At 37.6% G+C, this 19,820-nt stretch overlaps 1 protein-coding gene across 1 annotated transcript; it reads left to right on the top strand.

Moving 5' to 3' along the window:
* Positions 1–516: 516 nt before the first annotated feature.
* On the top strand, positions 517–17,818 carry LOC124873015 (anthrax toxin receptor 1-like). Its single transcript, XM_047373489.1, has 18 exons — positions 517–814; positions 5,511–5,582; positions 5,675–5,746; positions 5,839–5,920; positions 6,003–6,036; positions 6,191–6,270; positions 6,371–6,439; positions 6,526–6,606; positions 6,695–6,755; positions 6,884–6,982; positions 8,926–8,995; positions 9,504–9,582; positions 9,781–9,876; positions 10,025–10,066; positions 10,154–10,246; positions 14,572–14,736; positions 16,574–16,654; positions 17,120–17,818. Exons 1-18 carry the CDS (start codon positions 660–662, stop codon positions 17,495–17,497), a joined length of 1,809 nt encoding a protein of 602 aa, XP_047229445.1. The 5' UTR covers positions 517–659; the 3' UTR covers positions 17,498–17,818.
* The last annotated feature ends 2,002 nt before the right edge of the window (positions 17,819–19,820 follow it).

The following is a 19,820-nucleotide window of genomic DNA, read 5'->3' as shown; positions in this document are numbered from 1 at the left end:
TGGAGCTTTTGGTGATAACCATGTATGCAAGGGGAGAATACGCACCAGCACTGTAGTACTGGTTGTTGGAAGGTCGTTAACTGCATACTGATTATTACTTTTACAAAAACATCTACTTCAGGTCCTCACTTCAGGTTCTCCAGAGGAATGAGTTTTAGCTCCTGATTTCTAATAAACTTTTTAATGCAGATTCATTGTTAAACACATCACTGGTATTGTTTAGTGACATTTATGTTGTTGATATTTATGTTGTCACCACTATGTGGCGCTGATGTATAATGTCCAAAATCACCACTGAAAAACAAAGAAATGCATTACTAAGAAAGAAATGTTATTGAAAAGCTGCATTCACGAGTATCAGATTTAAGAAGTTGTAAACGATTTTTCAATAAATGTGGGATTTCTGTTTTTGTTCAAACCTATGGTGCACAATAGAAGAAAGAGGGAGCCAGAGACCCAGTCCCACTGGTTTCCATCCTGCTCTGCCAGTATACATCTGCTGCTGCAGAGCTGAGATGCAGAGGAGGATTTTGTGCTTTGGAGATCAGTCTTCCCAGGATGTGTGTCCACATTAGAGCACGTTAAACAAGGAATACTTCAGCTGAAGAATATTTGTTTTTACTCTTACCCAGGCCGAGGCCTGTCTAAAATTTGGAACGATGTCCCAGTCCTGGTGTGGGCAAGTCATGCTGCGAGTGGAACTGGGCATACTGGTGGCAGTCTTGGTGGTCAGTGGCATGGCGCAGATTTATGATAGAAGGGAAGAAGGGTCATCCTGCTATGGAGGATTTGATCTTTACTTTGTTCTAGACAAGTGAGTGCTTCTACTTTTGCATAATGTCAGGAGAGGTCCTTTAGAGCTTGGTGCATGAATGGTCATAGATTGTTTTGATGCCACAGGTGCAAAGGTTGTTCTCCAGATGCTATAATAAGCTACAGCTTCCAATTATAGTTGAGCATGTCTGGAAAGGATCTGATATTTTGAGTTCAGAAGGACATAAATTAACAGGATTTAAAGCTGCAACAAGTGAACAGTGTAAACAACTTGGTGGCACGTCTTTGTACAGGCTAATAATTGTTTGGAGCTTTTTTGAACCCAAAATGTACTTTCGTTTAACTTGCTGTTGTTGTTTACACAATTAACCAGGTTCTTTCCTATAACTTAGAGGCTGGAACTTACTTGGTACTTACTTGCAACTTTAACAGAACATACTGGTTACTTTCTTGGAATGCTTCTAGAACAAACTGTCTGAAACTAACCAGGTACTTCCCTGCAACTTTCATAGAAGTTACTGTTAAGTTTTGAAAATAACTTAAAAGTTTTAGGAAAGTACCTGGTAAGTTTTGGAAAAGTAACCACTAAAGTCTTGGAAATTCAAGCTGGATTATGCGGTGGTTCCAGTAAATTATTTTCAGATACTGCTTTCATGTCTTTTTCTGCTCAGTGTTGCAAGCATTTATTTGAAGCGGATATCTTATTTCCACAGTATATGGTAAATGGTCTGAATTTATATTGTACTTCTCCAGTTATTCTGACCACTCAAAGCACTTTATAATAGAGCCACATACATCCAATCGCACTCACAACACACACATTCATGCACAGATAGGCAACTGGAGGCTAAGTGCTTTGCCCAGTGGCACAACAACATGTGGCAGGAGGAAGATGGAATCAAACCCACAACTTTCAAACTGCAGGACACCTACTCCTCCCACTGTTGCCTGAAATATATGGCCTACCAAAACTGAAAATGTACCTGAATGCCTTGAAAAAGATATTTTTACTGTGGTTGCTCTGACATATTACTAATGAAATACAGCAGCGGATTTCGGCTTTCTTTAAAAACATGATGCAGGAGGGTTAAATTACACAGATAATTAAACTGTCATAACGCTTCAGTAGAGGTCATGTGTCACATGTTCTGGTTCACACATTTCTGGACTTTACAAAAAAAGCCTTTTCTGTCTTAGACAATAAAATGCACTTCAGGAACTTGCTTTGTCAAACTGCAGTCATACTTTGCTGACAGGAGCAGCAGCAGTTCTCTCTGTGCTTTGGGCAGCAGAACCCTTGCACCATTAGAGCCAGATGTCCCTGGTTTTTGGCGGCGTCCTTCCAATTAGATTCACATCTCTGGATAAATGGAAACATAAGGACGAGAGGCTGCACAGTGGAGCCTGTTTGAGCTCCAGATTTCCACTTCATTACTGACGTCAGCCAAAAACCCTGCATTTGTTTGCTAATTAGTTTTATTTTAGCTGCACCTGTCCTAAACTCAGGGCCAGAAGGGAGCAGCAACTGAAATCTTAAGAAACTTTGGCTTTAGTTTGCTTTCTTTTTGTGATGACAACAATGAACGTCCAACAGATTATGCCGTGGTTTATTTGTAATATACAAACAGTGATAGAACTATTATTATTCAGCTCATTAGCCAGTGTACAAAATGTCCTTGTTGTTCTTTATAAAGAGTAATAAAAAAGTTTTATGCATCTTGTTTTGGAAGGGAATGCGGAAACATGGATCATCTTGCAGCTCTGGTTTCAACTTCTGGTTTTGTTTTTGTTAGTTTTGTTGTGAGTTTTTGCTGTGAGATTTCCATATAGTGCTGCGCAAAAGTCTGGCATAATTTTATAATTATGTCTATATTTCTTGTATCTCGTATTATAATAGATCTCCAGGGCTTCCAAAGGAACTTTAATGTTTTTGTTCTTTACTTATTTTCTAACCAGTACTTTTGAGTGGATTTTAAGAGAAATGTGGTTTTATTTTTTACACACTTTAACCATGACCTATGAATCAGTCTTAAAAAGACTATCAGAGCCAAGGGACATAAAAACATTTGTTCCATTACCTCAGTTGAATCTATGCAAAATACCAATGTTTCTGTCTGACTGATGGAAAATAGGATTTTAGCAACAACAAGTAGATTCCCAAAAGTCTAGTAGCATAAAACCTGAAACTTTGAACAGCAGATAAATATCTGAAAGTAGGCCCTGATGAATTAGACCCTTTACCAGTTTGTAGACCCAGTTCATAAACAAACCATTTAGCACCCATTTACTTAACCATTGCATGTAAGTTTATTAATCTGGGTAGTTCCTTCCATTGCTCCCCAGGTCCTCATCATTCAAACAATCTGGTTTCTGACTCCTCCATTTCACAGAGAAGGCCCTTGTGAAAACCAACGATAATCTCCTTATGGCAGCTGATTCTGAACTGGTGTTTCCAAAATTCACTGTCTATGTATCATTTCCATCTTGTTTATATTTTCAATGAATCCTGTATTCATTTCAACTGACATGCACATGACACCTGGCTCCTCCAAACCCAACTCCAACCTCCTCAGTACTTTTTCTTAAATAATTAATTTATGGTTCTCAAACAATTTTCCTAAACTGAACAGCAATAAAACAGAGATTCTCCACATGGAGTTTAAATCCATTTTAGCCAAACCAGACAACTCCTCTCTTGAATGATAACTCCCCTGATTGTTCATCCTGTCAGCGCGTTTTTATTCCACTCTTATATAAATAGCATATTTATCTACATTATATTCCTCAGCTCCGTTTGTCCCTTACACCCCAAAGTGCTCCCATCCTTACATACATACATGGTTACTGACAACTGCAATTCCCTTCTTTTCAGTGTCCCACAAAAAGCCATCCACAATCTTAAATTAGTGCAGAGCTCAGCAGCCCGTATCATCTCTACATCACCATCCACCAACCACATTAATCCTGTCATGCGCAGCTTCGCTGCCTCCTGGTTAATTTGCCCAAATTTCAAAATCCTTTGTTTTACATTCAAGACCATTTATAACGTTGTTCCTTCACACCCCAATGAATTGCAACAGTTTCTGCCACCTGTCTACCATTGATTTCAAGGTGTTTAGCCCTCACCTCTGGAGCTCTCTTCCTCCTTATATCTGCACCATTGAGTCTCTGCTGCTTTTAGACTCCCGTCTGAAGCTGATTTACTGAACCTGGTTCTATAAACAGATATAGCATCTTTTAAGACACACATTTGTAATGTAATTTCAATTTAATTTTGGCATAAGGTGACCTTGAGTGTTTTGAATGATGCCTGTTAATAAAATACATTATTGTCATTATAATTAGATAGGTTTTATTGATGACTTATTGAAATATACAATCTTAAAAACATTCAAATCTCACACATTTTTTAATTGAATTAAATTTAATAGTAAATGATTACCATAAGATTTTATATTATACCATGTTTTTAATTATTGTAGTTCTGATCCACTCAACTGTTATGAAATATGAGAGATTGTAGCTTTTGATTAAAACAAAATAACCTTTAGCATTCTCCTGCTTGTAAATAATATTCATTAGAGTCACAGAAGCAAATTGCAAAGCAGACAATGAGTGAAAAATTGCTTTAAATCATTGGTTTTCAATGAGAGTAAAAACCTTTAGATGAGAAAAAACTGACGCTGGGTCAGTACAGAACAGCCTGTGGTAGGTGGCTCTCTTTTGCACTTGTATGAAATGACCAAAGCTGGAATAATACAAATTCTCAAAGGTCCAAAATGATCAGAACCCAGCTAAAAGCATGGTTCTCAAAATCTGGTATAAGTACCACAATTGGTTCTTGGGCTCTCTTTAGTAGTACTCAGATGAAGGTTTGATATTATTCAGTATTATCATGTGCAAAGTAAATGTAAATAAATTAACTGTGATGTGGATGAAGGTGAATCAGGATGTGAATGACATCAAATCCAGCTTCACTGTTTGCGGTTCCAGTTTGAAAACTAGTGGACGATAACATTTTATGTATTTATTTGTTTTTTAACACAACACACATACTTTACTAAAATGTCTACCAACGCCGTGGTACTTGGAAGACTTTCGCAGAAGTGGGATTTGTTATAAAAGGTTTCATAACCACGGAGCTAAAGGATAATTCATCTCTCAAGTTCTGTTTGAGGCACCTTGGCTGGATATTTTTTTTCTTCCTATATCTTAAGAGAAGGACTTTCAGATCCTGTTTGTCTTATATTGTTTTAGGTTGGACACTCCTTCTTAGGTCCACTTTTCAACATTCCTCATTCTTGAAGTAGATTTTGCACCATTTATTGTCTTGCTCAAGGACTAGATGGAAAAAGAGTGAAAATAGAAACCAAAGACTCAAAAACTTCGTAAGACTTTCAAAAAGCTTGGAGAATTGTTAATCAGCACTACTAAACTAGTGGTGGTTTATTAGTTTCACACAGTACTGTATATGTCATTGTTATAATTAATCATCCTGCATTTTGGCAAATAGTTAAAGTCATTATTTAATCGGAACTGTGGACTTAACTGCTAATCAGAGTCAAACAGCTAACAAACTCCATCATAATGCTTACCACAATGTAAGGTTGAGCAAGTATTTGGCTAAACTCTCTATAGTATGGCCTCAACACTCCAACACTTACACCGTTTGGCACAAGAAATCCTCAAGTACCTTATTTTATCTGCAACTGATTTGAACTTATTGTATTGCTCAGGTCTGGCAGTGTGCAGCACTACTGGAATGAGATCTATTATTTTGTGGATCATCTTGCCCACAAGTTCATCAGGTTTGTGCAAAGAATCTGGCAAAATGAAAATATGACAGGTTGGACATGAAATATAACACTGACCTTTATTTTCTTTATTCTACATCTCCTAGTCCTCAGCTGCGGATGTCTTTTATTGTGTTTTCCGCTGAGGGACGGATCGTAATGCCACTAACAGAGGACAGGTAACCCACACAACGATACTGTGTATTATGTTTCTGGTTTTGATTTGTGTTTTCGTCGTTTGTTCAGGGGTTTTTTGTTGTTTCCTGATCAGAGATCAGATTCGTGCTGGACTGGAGGAGCTGCGTATGGTGCAGCCGGGTGGAGACACCTTTATGCACATAGGCTTTCAGAGAGTAAATCACTTAATAAATCTCCCGAATCAATGGCAAAATCAACTAAGACCCAAAGATCTAACTTCAAATCTTTTCCTTTCAGGCCAGTGAGCAAATATACTATGGCACTGGGTATGGTGAGCACACCGTTAAAATGTTTCATCATTCAAGCATGTGGAGACATACCTGTTCATGTATCATGATACAAATAACCTGATTCCCATTCTAAAAAACTACACTTTAGTAAATTTCATGAAACTCTACTGATCCTTTTGATTTTTATTCTTGTAGGCTACCGGACAGCCAGCGTCATTATCGCCCTGACGGATGGAGAACTAAGAGAGAATCAGTTCGACCTGGCGCAACGAGAGGTAAGAGACCTGACTTCAACCTGAGGAGAAGGTTTTTTCTTTTCTCCTCTAAGCTTTTCATTTAGTCAAATGCGACTTTAATGTCTTGTTTATCCATTAGGCTGGCAGAGCACGACAACTCGGTGCCACTGTGTACTGTGTGGGGGTGAAAGACTTCAATGAAACACAGGTGACTTCTGCCTGTCAGTTAATCAGTGGATCAACTAACTGTTTAAATTAACTGTGACTTAAACGTTCAGCTTCTTTAATTGACAGCTTTCCACCATAGCTGACAGTAAGGATCATGTCTTTCCTGTGACTGATGGGTTTCAAGCTCTGCAAGGAGTCATTGACTCAGTATGCAACACACAGATAAATGCACAAGCTGATTAAACCCTAGAAAAGTTTTGTTCAGTCTTTCTGATGTGATTAACTTCTCTTTTAGATCTTAAAAAGATCCTGCATTGAGATCCTGGCTGTAGAGCCCTCCAGTATCTGTGAAGGAGGTAAAAAAAAAAATCCATTAGCTCAAGTATAATGTATTTAACTTTGAGCAGAGATGTATAACTCAAATACTTTCACAGTGGTTAGTTTTTCAATTAGAAAAGTATTTCTAATATGCAATGTCCTTCAGAAAGCTTCCAAGTGACTGTCAGGGGAAATGGTTTCCTTCACGCCAGAGACGTGCAGCAAGTCCTCTGCAGCTACCGCATCAACGAGACAGTTACTCTCAGTAAGTGCTGCATGTCTTTAGGATTTAGACAGAGACTTGTTTAGGTATCACTGCGAATAATTTTATTGTAAAAATATAGATACTTAATTTTATATGCAACCTGATAAATAAAAAAGTAGAAAATAAAAACAAGATTTCCGCAATAACTATAGTAATCCACAAAAGTCTTGAATCATCGCTCCTTTCTTCGTATTTTGACTGACTGGGACATTTTAAGACATAGTAATGTTTTGATTTAAACCAATGATTCTCAATCCTGGTCATCCAGATCCAGTGCCCTGCATGTTTAAGGTGTTTCCCTGATGCCACACACCTGACTTAAACAGCTGGGGTGACTAACAGGCTTCTGCAGCACTTGATATACTAAGGCGGTAATGCAATTATTAAATTAGGTGGCCTGGGGTGGAGACACAACTAAAACATGAAGGACTGTGGGCTCTGGGAACAGGGTTAAGATTTACTGATCTAACCCATCCCATCATAGCCCTGGTTATATGTTTAGGGTCTTTGTCCTGCAGGAGGTTGATCCTACACCTCAGTCGCAAGGCTGTTGCAGCCTCTAAATTGTTTTCTGCCAGGATTATCCTGTATTTAACTTCATCCATCTGTCCATCTACTCTGAACAGCTTTGCTGTCCCGGCTGAAGGATAGGGTCTCCACAGCATGATGCTTCCACCGCTGTGTTTCAACATGGGGATGATTTTCAAAAGTCTCGTTTTGGTCCTATCTGACTGGAGCAATTTCATCCACATTTGCTACATCCTCTACATACAGTAGCTTGTGGCAAACTGCAGAGGGGAACTTGAATTTCTTTCAACAATTCATAAACTTACCACTCAACAAATACATACCATACTTTTCCTATTTTTATCTGTAATAATTTTTGACAATCATTTATCCAATTTAGTTTTTTTTTTACATAAAATAGTAATAATAAAAATACATAAAAGTTTGTGGTTGTGACAAAATGTGGAAACTACTACTTTTACAAGGTGATATCAAATTATGTTGCCAGAACTTTCAATCTGTAGAAGCTGGAATTGCTTTAAAAAGCAAAAGAAAAGCAAATGTTGCCCTCATCATGTAGGAAGACTTTTGATTCAAGCCAACAGTATTGTTATTTGAGCTCTGATGGATGTTTAAGGCAGACATGCCTGAAGAAAGATATTTTCAAAGAATTGTTCCTAACAATTATTTTTTAGCAAAACAAGAACCTCACAGAAACTCATTGGCATTTTCCTTATCCTTGAAACCAAAATATAAACTCTATTTATTTTCTTTTTAAAAGTTTCGAATTCAAATAAAAAATGTGGCAACCCAAGTTCATTATATTATGTAAAAAAAAAAGGCTATTGTCGTTATAAATAGCAAGCTACGTTAGAAAAACTAAGGATGAAGCATCAAAACTCAATAATAAACTAAATAATTTTTGCCTACAAGTAAAGCATACTAGGTCCTGCTTCTCATTACATAATAAGCCCTCCTTTGACGTAACTGTGCTGAATGTATGTCGGCTGTCCGCATATGGATGGGTGGGAGCCAGATATTTTTGGTGGCCCACTATGATGTCAGCCCTCTGCATCTTCAGACACCATCAGCAGTGTCTTTCTTTGCTTTGTATCGACTGGTAAAACGCTCAGGACTTCTCAGATGTCGACAGTGGAATGTGGAGCCCATCAGCAACCAGGGCTCTTTGCACACGCTAGACACTCGTTCAGCCAGGGTAAATAAACCACAAACTCTCCCCTCGTTTGTTTCAGTTTCCATCAGAACAGGAAGTCCAAGAATTGAATAACATAAAAAACTTTTTTCAAGGCTTGAAGCTTTGGATGCTTCAAGACGAGAAGAGAAATATGAAATAAACTTTTCCTTTTCATCACAGACTCATTCTGTGACTTTAGTTCTTTGAATATGAGTTTGAAAGTATTTTTCTGTTTCTGCAGTGAAAAGGCCTTTGGTGGTGAGAGATACTTATCTTTTGTGCCCAGCTCCAGTTCTGGAAAACTTTGGAAAGTAAGAGGTTATAATATTCACAAGAAACTTTTCTGTAAAATATGCAATTAAATGTTAAATGTTTGCTGACAAAACTCTCAGAATAAAATTTTCTTCTGCTTCATAAAATTGGTGCTTTGCCTGAACACTGTAAAGTTGAATAAATACTGCTTTAGCAGATCTCTGCACACCTCTCTCGTTAGGTTGTCTGGGAATATTTGAGCACAGTGCAGAACAGGTCACTTGACACAGACAAACAATACCTACTGTTTAAAAATTCCCTTGATCAGGACATCGAGCCGATACCTCAGATCAGATCGGGACATCCCTTGATTTGACCTTAATGAGTGATATCATGACCGCCTGTTGACACAAAAACAGAAAAGTAGATGCAAACAACAAGTCTAGCACACCAGTAAGCTCATTCAGTTTTGTTATCTGGATCATTTCATTTATTCCTGGAAATCAGTTGCTTCATTATCCATCTATGACTAGAAACGCTTTTATGTGCGATCCTCCTATGTTTCAGGTCAGCCACTCTCCACGTCAGCATGAATAACGGCCTCAGTTTCATATCCAGCTCTGTCACGATTACTGCCATCACTTGTGTAAGTAAAAGAGGAACAAAACGGGTTCAATTCATAATGTCATGGCTAGAGGTGGGCAATAAATATCAGTTAATTTGTGGATTTGTCCTCATCTTGTTATTGATGGCTCATTTATTCTTGTATTGTCATTGTTTCTGTATCCATGATTGCAAAGCTGGATCAGTAAAGTCATAGTAAAAATTGAAATCTTTCTTTTAGTCCGATGGGACCTTTGTGGGGATTGCATTGCTCATCCTGCTGCTCTTGTTCACCATGGCTCTGCTGTGGTGGTTCTGGCCTCTCTGCTGCACTGTGGTATGAAAAGAGATACAGGAATCAATGCATTTGAAAGATTATTGAAGTGACATCTGTTGTTACTTTTGCACTTAAGCGAGTGCTACATAAATTGTGTTTTACATGCTAAAACTACGAGGCAGCATTAACTTTTTCCAATGCTTTGCAGGTTATTCATGAGCCACCTCCTCCAGTAATAGAAGACATCTCAGTAGGTTTTACTTGTTAATTTCACTTACACATTTAAGTTACATTTTAGTTTATTTTAAGCACAGTGTTCATCTCAAATAATGCTTAGGATGATGAAGATGGTTTTCCAAAGAAGAGGTGGCCTACTGTGGATGCATCGTACTACGGTGGCCGTGGAGTTGGAGGAATCAAGAGAATGGAGGTAACTAAGAGAGCAAATATCTTGTAAAAAAGCAAAATAACAACTCACAGGAACCAAATGTTGGTGTAAAACATGAGAAATGCTTCTTATTCACAGTGTAATTGCACCAGCAACTGATGTGTTGGTATGGTAAAGACATTAATGTTTAAGTGTGATGTCAGGAAAAAGTAGGTCATTATGTGGCTTCATAGTTTTTAGACTGGCTACAATTGAACATAATGTGAAAACGTGCTCAATTTAGAACATTTCAAATGTTATGAGACGAAAAAGTCCTAACATAAAGAACCAGTGAGCTGTTTCTTTTCCTTTTATTCATCCACCACGGAGGCAGTCTGTCTGCAGAACCACGCTTAACCCACCCAGGCAAGCGCTGTAAAACTCTGCAAAGCGTTATGGCATGGGCAAGGGAAGATCATAAATCTGTGGAGGATGAGCCTTTTTCTTGCCTTTTATTAACATTGTTGACACATTGATAAAAACAGACATTTACAGATGTGGTAAAAAAGTATTTGCCCCTTACAGATTTCTTCCGTTTCCAACTTTTAATCACATTTTCATGTTTGAGATAATCAATTAAATCAGACAAAGTTAACCAGAGTAAATTATTGTGTTCCAAACCAACCTGGCGCTAAAAAATAATTTTCAGGCCTATTTCCTTGAGATTTATTTAAATAAAAGTGACACAAAAACAAACAAGAAAGAAGAAAACAATTTCAGACTAACAATAATTCTACACCACTGCAGGTTAAAGGTTTTGCTAAATGTTTCTTGTAAGACTAAGAGTTTAGAGAAAGGGCCTGCAGTCCAATTTTGATTTACAATATCAAGATATTTGAAGGCAAAACAGGTTTGAAAGTTTGAAAAAAAACTTGGATCGCTCAATCTTCCCAGCACTGGAAGGAGAGGCAGAAAGAAGGTGACAACTTTGTGACAGGTCCAGGCATTTTTGGTCCCACAATCTCATCTCTCAGCCGAGCTGATGGGGAAATCTTGACACATCTGCTGTGTTTTGGCCAAAAAGGTCATTTAAGGTGGAAGAATTTTGGATCTGGTTCAGTTTTTGTTTTTGTAAGTCTTGTGTAGTTCCTCACTTTGAAACACTCTGGGTCTGATTCTGACACAAAGAAGGAAAGAAGAAAAACATCTAGGCGGTCTGCTAAATCGTCCCAATGATGCTGTGAAGGCGACTTTTCTCTTATAACTTTTTGGTACAACCAAAGAATTTAAAGGGGGTGTACTTTCTTTTTGCTAACACCCCCTTTAATTTCTTTGGTTGTACCAAAAAGCTATAAGAGATCCCTAAATTAATAAAGTGGGTGTACTACCAAAGAATTTAAAGGGGATGTACTTTCTTTTCACTAAGGTTGTATATTCTGCTAACACATTTCCAGTTTCCTCTTTCTGATTTGAAAGTTAAATATCCACCCATCTGTTTAGTATCTACCAGCACATGTATTTAATCTGGGAGAAACCCCAGAAACAAACCTAACAGAGAGAGACAGACAACTAAACAGAATTAACATGAAAATTATGAATAGAGGACATAAAAAGTGAAAATAATCAAAAAAGACACAGAGAAAAACATTCAAACTCCTCGTGAAAAGACTCAAGCCTTCTTGTTGTGGTTCCTAACATTGTTTGAAATACTGAAATTAAATCAAAACTAGCTTCAAGTTTACAGATGAAACATCTTAGCAGTCTTTACGGCATTCCTCAGTGTGCACAAAGCAAATGATGAAGGTCGGAATGAGATCAAACAGAAGAACAAAGCAGAGCAGAAACTGCTTCCTTAATAGAGATGAGCTGCATGAAACTGAGTCACTTCGTTGCTATGACCGGCTCAGAGAGCCAGAGGGAGTGAAACTTAGGCCATCTGGACAATAAACAGCTCTGAAATGCTGAGAGTTTTACTTTTCTGAGACACTGTGATTCATCTGTTGTTGCACAGAAGTTTGACATACAAAATACATTTCTATTCTTAATCTTTGAGAAAGAGCAGCGGTAAAAAGAATGACTGAAGAAACTCTGCCTCCCCTGTATGTGTCTGATGAATCATGGAGAAACAGGATTATGTCTGCCTCCTTTGAGACGATGTACTCAAAGAAAAAGACGTTCTTCAGTCAGTAAGCAGAGCTCTGTAGTCTGGCAGCGCAGTCTGAGGAGCCGCACAACTCCAAACACTGAAATGGAAAGTATGCACCGCTTCATTTATGTGCTCTTTCTGTCAAGTCAAGGCATTTGTGGCTTTTGTGTGGTAGCCGAAAGGGAGTGAATTTGACTAATGAAATTCCAAGGTTGTCTTGACAGTGCTGGTTTAGCTCGTTAAATTCTGGCTCACTCCTGACATCTTAATGTTTTATACTGGTCTTCTTTGCATTAAGGTAAAGGCAAACTTTAAAAAGAGTTTGCAGAGAGACATTCATTATGTCTCACATGGTAACTTATCTGTTAGTTGCTATTCCTTAAGCTCACTGTTTTACATTAGCTTAAAAAGTTAGAGAAAAATCGCAAATGAGATTCACAGAAAAAGGGCTGCTTCAATGTGGATTTCAGCAGACTTGGTTTAATTAAAACATTGCAGGACTCAGAATGGTTTCTATATAACAATGCAACATGATACAGAACAGCAGATGTTTAACGCAAAATGCCCTCACCCCTGTAAAGAGCTCTTAAAAGCCATTTAGTCAGTCAGTCATTTTCTATACCGCTTATTCCATAGTGGGTCACAGGCAAGCTAGTGCCTATCTCCAGCAGTCTATGGGTGGGAGGCAGGGTACAGCAGGAACAGGTCGCCAGTCTATCGCAGGGCAACACACAAACAACCATGCACACACTCATTCATACACCTAAGGGCAATTTAGAGAGACCAATTAACCTAACAGGCATGTCTTTGGACTGTGGGAGGAAACCAGAGTACCTGGTGAGAACCCACACATGCACAGGGAGAACATGCAAACTCCATGCAGAAAGATCCCTGGCCGGGAGTCGAACCAAGGACCTTCTTGCTGCAAGGCAACAGTGCTACCAACTGCATCACCATGCAGCCCAAAGGACTGGAGGTGGCAGGGTTTGAACCCAGGATCATCAGGTCCACGGAACAGCGCCTTGAATCACATGGCTGACCAACTAGCTCTGAAAAGCCATAAAGTTAAATAATCTTTTATTGTAGTACAATAATCTGTCACTGAAAAATCCAACCTCTAATTGGGAATATGTATTTGGTGGACAAAAATAAATATTAAGAAATAGAGATTAAGAAATAATTGTTTTTAATAAAATCAATGGTGCCAAAATTATTCCTAGAAAACAAGGATAATTGAAGTGTTTTTTAAATGTACCTTTTTAAGTTGAGAATAGTTTCTAGGACGTTTTACTACTGTAGGCTGGATGAGGGTCCATGTTTATCCTGCTACCATGCCGTAAGGAGGAGGAAGAGGGAGGTAAACATTTTTCCAAAGCTCACTATTACAGAACTGCTGCAAAAAGTACATATTGTAGGATGAGCAGATGATATCCCTAGTTAATGTTCCATGTTTAGTTTCGGGACTGACTGATGTAAGAAAGCATCAGTCCGCAGTCTGTATTCAACATTCAGAGCTTGGTCAGGGTTAGAGGTGATGTTATTAGCTAATCTCACCATCTTATCCCCTATAATAGATTGATTCATCTCTCTCGTCTTATTATCAATCTCATTATTATTATTTGTTTTGTTAGTCTCTTTACTTAGTTTTATAATTTTTTTATTAGAGGTGCACTGATTGCAGTTTTCTGGCCGATCACCGATCTTTAAAAAGCCTGACCTGTCGATTCCCATTTTGGCCAATACCAATTTCTTTTATACCTGACACTGTCAGGTGTTATTTGGTCATAATACACCTTCAATGGTCCAATCTTATTTTATTGGAAAACACTGAACAATACGTTTGGTGGATTGGTTTTACATGTAAGTATCTGCTGATCATTGGCTATTCATCCAAAATTAAGGAAATCAGGACACCCCTATTTTCTGTGTGTGTGTATCTAGTGGTTTTATGTCTTCCCTTCTGTTTTTAGCATATTTAAAGTACTTTGTGTTTGAAAGGTGCTCCATAAATAAAGGTTTGATTTGAATGACTGATGGATCTTAAAGGTCATGACATCTCTATAACAACTATTAGAGCCTATCTACCCTTTACCCTTACTGAGGTGTTGAGGGTGCTGTATGTTAACTTCATTGTTGGATTTTAGATATTGTTAACTAATATTTGAGGGGGGTTTATTATATTTTCTTTACATGGACTCAGCATAATTGCAACCCCTGGCTGAAAATGTGTTCTTCTGTTCAGGTTCGTTGGGGAGATAAAGGCTCCACTGAAGAAGGAGCCAAACTAGAAAAAGCCAAAAATGCTCGAGTTGTGATGCCCGCTCAGGAGTATGATCCACCTCCACCACGGTTTTACTACTACACACACAAAACCATCCCCACCCAGAAGTGGTACTCTCCCATTAAGGTGCTCATTTGACTTTTTCTTACATAACATAGTGATGTATTCAACTGAAGTATTTGCTTGTTTTTTTCCTCTCACATTTGTTCTTAATTGGTTTGGGTAAATGTGCTTACATTTTCTCAGAGATTTTCTTCAGCCATCAGAAAAGGGTATTTTTGCCAAACAAAAACTTTTCTAAGACATGAATTGAATCGCAGGTGATGCCTATTTTAGGTGCTTTATACAATTTTGAATAAAAACCAATAGCGTCCAAGGACCAGAAGTGAAAACATTTTTTTTGGTTTTAAGTCAAGTCAAGTCAAGTTTATTTATATAGCATCCATATATTTTTGTGTTTTTGATGATGTGTTATCAGGAATTAGGAAATATAATTCTGCTTCTTCAAATATTAGTGCTCTAGATGGATGGTCTTAATACAAACCAGACATGGACTGAGATAACCCCTGATAGACGAATCTGTGCAGTGGGTGTTATTTTAACTAACTGAATTCTTTGCTTATCTGTTTCTGTTTGTTACATAAAGCCTTCCATGCATCTGGAAAGAAAAGAGCAGAATCAGCACTCTGGACTTTTTTTCTCTTCCTACTCAGCTTTACTTGTTTATCTTTCAAAGAATGAATGGTTTCAGTTTAGGCATAAATATTCTACAGGAGAATATTTTTAAACCACAGCTAGCTTCTAAAACCAGGGATTCTTGTAACCTCTTAATCTGGTTTTGATCAACTGGATTCTAGGGTTTTTTTTTTTACTTCTTTTAGAGCCTTGTGATTTTCTCTGGACTTTGATTGCTTTTTTACCTTTTTGTGAGTAATTATTTTGCTTAACCATTTATTTATTTAAAGAAGGATAAAACACATTAATAAACATGGTTAGACCTCATAAATGTAGAATAATTTTAGTTTTTAAATTTAATTTTTGGTGTGCAAAAGATTCGAATAACACCAAGATACTGAAATTCCCTAATAATACAAAGCTCCTCTGCCATCAGAAATACTGGAATGCATGATATGACTTCCACTTGAAAGACATTCAGTCTCAAAGTTTTTTGTTTAATTTAATGATGTTAAAATGTTTCATTAATAGTTTTTTAAAAAGACAGTCATCATTCTTCACCATTGTTTTAACATTTTTAATACAACAAGGATCCGACCCACAATCAGCGGCAAGAGGATGTAAAGTAAAATCTTCAAAATAATAATGTATGATTAATTATTTATGAGATTAAAGCATCCTTGTGATTATTTATCAATCACTCAGATTTCAGTTAAAGACCACTTTTTATTAGTTAAATGCAACACAAATTGCTTCACAAATCACACAAGAAAATGCACAATTAAGTAAATAAAACAATAATTGTTAAACATACAGATAGGAGTGAGGAAACAATCATATCTGTAATAAGAAAACAACAGAGGCAGATATGAGCAATGTAAAACAACATTACATCATTACATCATCTACTAAAACCACTAAAAACAAAAAGAAATAAGAATAAAATCACATAAAAAAAATATTTTAAAAAGCGCAAAAGGATTAAACTATTGCCATTAAGATCAAATCATAAGTATAATAAAACCAAAGGAAGATAAAACCCGATAAACAGATCTAGGAAGATAATTTTTATGCCTTCATTAGTCATACTGTAGGTCAGAGTTAATAAACTTAAGCAGCAATAAATTCCTCTGAAAATGTTTTTAGACTGAAATAAGCAAAAAGGCAGCAAAGGAAAATATATTCTATAAGATTAAAATAATATCTGGTTATTTGGAAGCATAATATATAGAAGTGGGAGATGAATCAAGATCTTTTGCGAGGTTGTGAATATGTAATCTTTCTTCAGGGGAAACTGGATGCTCTGTGTGTGCTGCTGAGAAGAGGCTACAACAGAGTTTCTGTGATGCGACCTTATCCTGGAGACAAGGTGACAATATATATATTTTTAAAGGATTTTAAAAATGGGTAAATAGAGTGACAAGAGAAGATGTGAAAATAAATTCAGGTTCTAGAGCAAAACAAAAAAACAGTCTCTGTGAAACCCAGGTGACATTTTCGGGTCAAATATCATTGAAATATATTTCATGGAAATTTTCAGGAGCCATAGTGAGTTGACAACGTGAATTATAGACTGTATTGTTGTCTAGAGGAACACGCCTGCAGAAGTAATTAGGAGTCCATACAGTCCAGCTCCCAGAGTTCACAGAGTCTGCATGACTGAGTTTTCTAGTCACTCTCTAAAGAAAAAAAGATTTGCTCTTTCCATTCGCAAATCTGCCTGTCGCCTTGCAGCAGTAAAATAAGGTTTCTTACCCTTAAAAATCTGATTGTTTTTACACCATTAGTTGTGTAGTTACACATTTCCACTTTATTTTCTATGTCTTCATCACAGGGCCGGTGCATCAACTTCACCCGGAGCCCGTCCTATCCTCCTCCTCGCTACCCCATCTACAACCACCCCTCCACGCCTGTCTACACGTTACCCCACAGGTATCAGCTGCATCTGTCTGAAGACTGCCAGGAGCTCCACCTGCCCCCATCGCCAACTTCCACCCTGCCTCCTCTGCCATCGACTCCACCCCCGTCCTCCACCAGCTCCTCCTCGTGCACGCCTCCTCCTAACAGAGACCTGCCCCCCACCAATGCAAGACAAATCTCTGCACCCCCATCTCCAACAGGCTCCATGCCACCTCCACCCCATGGGCTGCCTCATTGTAGAGCGCCTCCACCCTCACGGCCACCTCCCCGGCCCAGTCATGAATTCAACTGAAGAACTGAGTCTTGGGTCCAAACATTTTACCTGCAAGACCTTTTCACTGTATCTGAAATTATGTTTGCACACAATAAGAAACACGGTGACTTTGTTTAAGGATTGCATACAATATGACGTGAAATACAGTTTTTGTTCAGAAAGTGTAAATAATACATGAGTTGTTCAATTTTACTAAGTCTGCCTATTGGATTAAAGAAGTGATTGATGAAACAGGAGATCATTCACCATTTATTTGTTGTACATGATGTAAATTAAAAGTTATAAAGCAGCCAAAGCTTTTGCAACTGCTTATTGAGCAAATAAATATTTTTAAGGGCACATTTTGTGTTGTATTCAGGCATGTACCTCACACCACTTATATTAATTTCATTGTTAATAAAAGAGAAATCTGTTGCTTAAAAAGAATAAAAAACAGGCACTAGGCAGCCAAAGAAAGCAGCCAAAATATGCAGGAGATTGATTATTTTACATATGGAAGTCCAAACTTGGACAATAATGCATAACAAAGTTCCCTTTAAAAAAAAGAAAGTAGAGATGGCAAAGTCTTCAGCTCCAATGGGAGTTGATAGGATGACAATTTATACGGTGAGGTGTTCAGTGAGAAGAGAGGAATCTGTAGAAATGTATGTTGAGAGCTGTAGCCTGGAGAGTTAACAAATTGGCACGCTACCCAGGGATTTAAAAACGGTCTATAACAATTCCAGCCTGCCAGACATTCACCACATTGGACATCTTTAATATTCACCTGCCATAGACAAAAAACTCTTTGTAACTGGGAAAAATTTGAAATTCACAAAACTAAACTTTTGGCAGAGTTCAATTCAATTTCTGCTCCAGATCGAACCAGGACTTCATCAGTCCCATTTCTCCCAACAGCTGAATCACCACAATACTTACATTTTATCAAGCAGCATAGTGGTTGTTTAAACATAGCAGCTGTGAATGTCAGCAACAAAAAGTATTTCTTTTCTACACATAATCAGTCCGTGATCTTCTGTTAAAGCTAACTGTCATGGTAAACAGTCGGACAGGTTGGTTTTTGAGTCGATTTATTAATATTTATTTTGAACTAACAGATGTCACATAAAAAGTAGAAAAAAAACACTGTAAAATAAATGTTTTCACCTGGGAAACTTTATGCTCACAAACAGTCATCTTAATGCTCTGCCTACTGACGCCACCAGCACTATTTGACTATTTAACTCTGGGTCATTGCTTTCCTCGAAGTCAAGCTTCCAGATGTTAAATAATCCTGGGACAAACAATGTTTTCAACAGAGAGGTTGCTTTGGTGGTTAAAGAGAAATCAGTCTTTACCTGTTTACTGTCTCAAATCTTAACAATTTGTTTTTGGAAAAAGTAAAATCACTCACTCTAAACTTTTCGGCGTTGCAAAAAGTTGTCACAACTCTACTTAGAGAAATTCCTGTTTGAGAAAAATCTGCTATTTTAGATCAAATTTCAGGGTGTGTGAGGAAAATAACCTAAACCATGACTTATTACACTGGATGTGACCTTACTGATTCCCATTTGCACGTGGCTGACTTTATGATCAATGTGTAGTTGTGGCAATGGTGGACTTTTTGGAGCCCAAGTTTCATAACGTGATTGTGCATTTTCCAGTAAATAAATTTCTCTCACAGCTTTTCATTTGAAAAGGATGTGCTAGATGAGTATTTAAATTGATTTACCAGAAAGTGAAATTAGATCTACCTTCAGAAGAATTGAGGATAAAAGCGTGTCCCATCAGGCATTTCCGTAAAGCTTGAAAGCCAAGGTGTTTCTACAGAGAAGAGAGCATCATTAACCCCTGACTTGCCCTGACTGCAGTCACTTTGCTTTTAGGAGGTTTTAAGTTTCTTCTGGCCCCAGCAAAAGTTGGACAGGATTTTGCTGCAGCATGCAGAATTTTAAACCGACTCTTCATCACGTCATGTTATTTCAATGCAGTGGCTGCAACAAGCTAAATCTATCATTATGAATAATTCAGCTGATGTTTCAGAGTTGAAATATCCACTTGGCTAAACCAGAACCAGTATTAATTTAATTAATCTTTGATTGGAGCACAATTTTCCCAAACACTTTAAGCATTATGGGACACCCTGGGCTTTTTGGTGATCTACAACACCCTTCACATTTATTGGTGCTCCTTGTAAAGACATGCAAAACACTTTAAAATACAGTTTGCTTATATGCAGTAATATTTTATACAGGACACATTACAAAAGCTGTTCTTATGGAGGCTTGATGTTCCGATGATGTCACTCTTTGTTGCAGTTCTCCGTCCTCTTCACCGCGCGTCAAGCTATTTTAATCTGTTT

The sequence above is a fragment of the Girardinichthys multiradiatus genome, chromosome 8 (assembly GCF_021462225.1).
Source record: "Girardinichthys multiradiatus isolate DD_20200921_A chromosome 8, DD_fGirMul_XY1, whole genome shotgun sequence".
Lineage (NCBI taxonomy): Eukaryota > Metazoa > Chordata > Actinopteri > Cyprinodontiformes > Goodeidae > Girardinichthys > Girardinichthys multiradiatus.
Note: the sequence above shows the minus strand (reverse complement) of the source record. Positions and strands in the feature narration are given on the sequence as shown.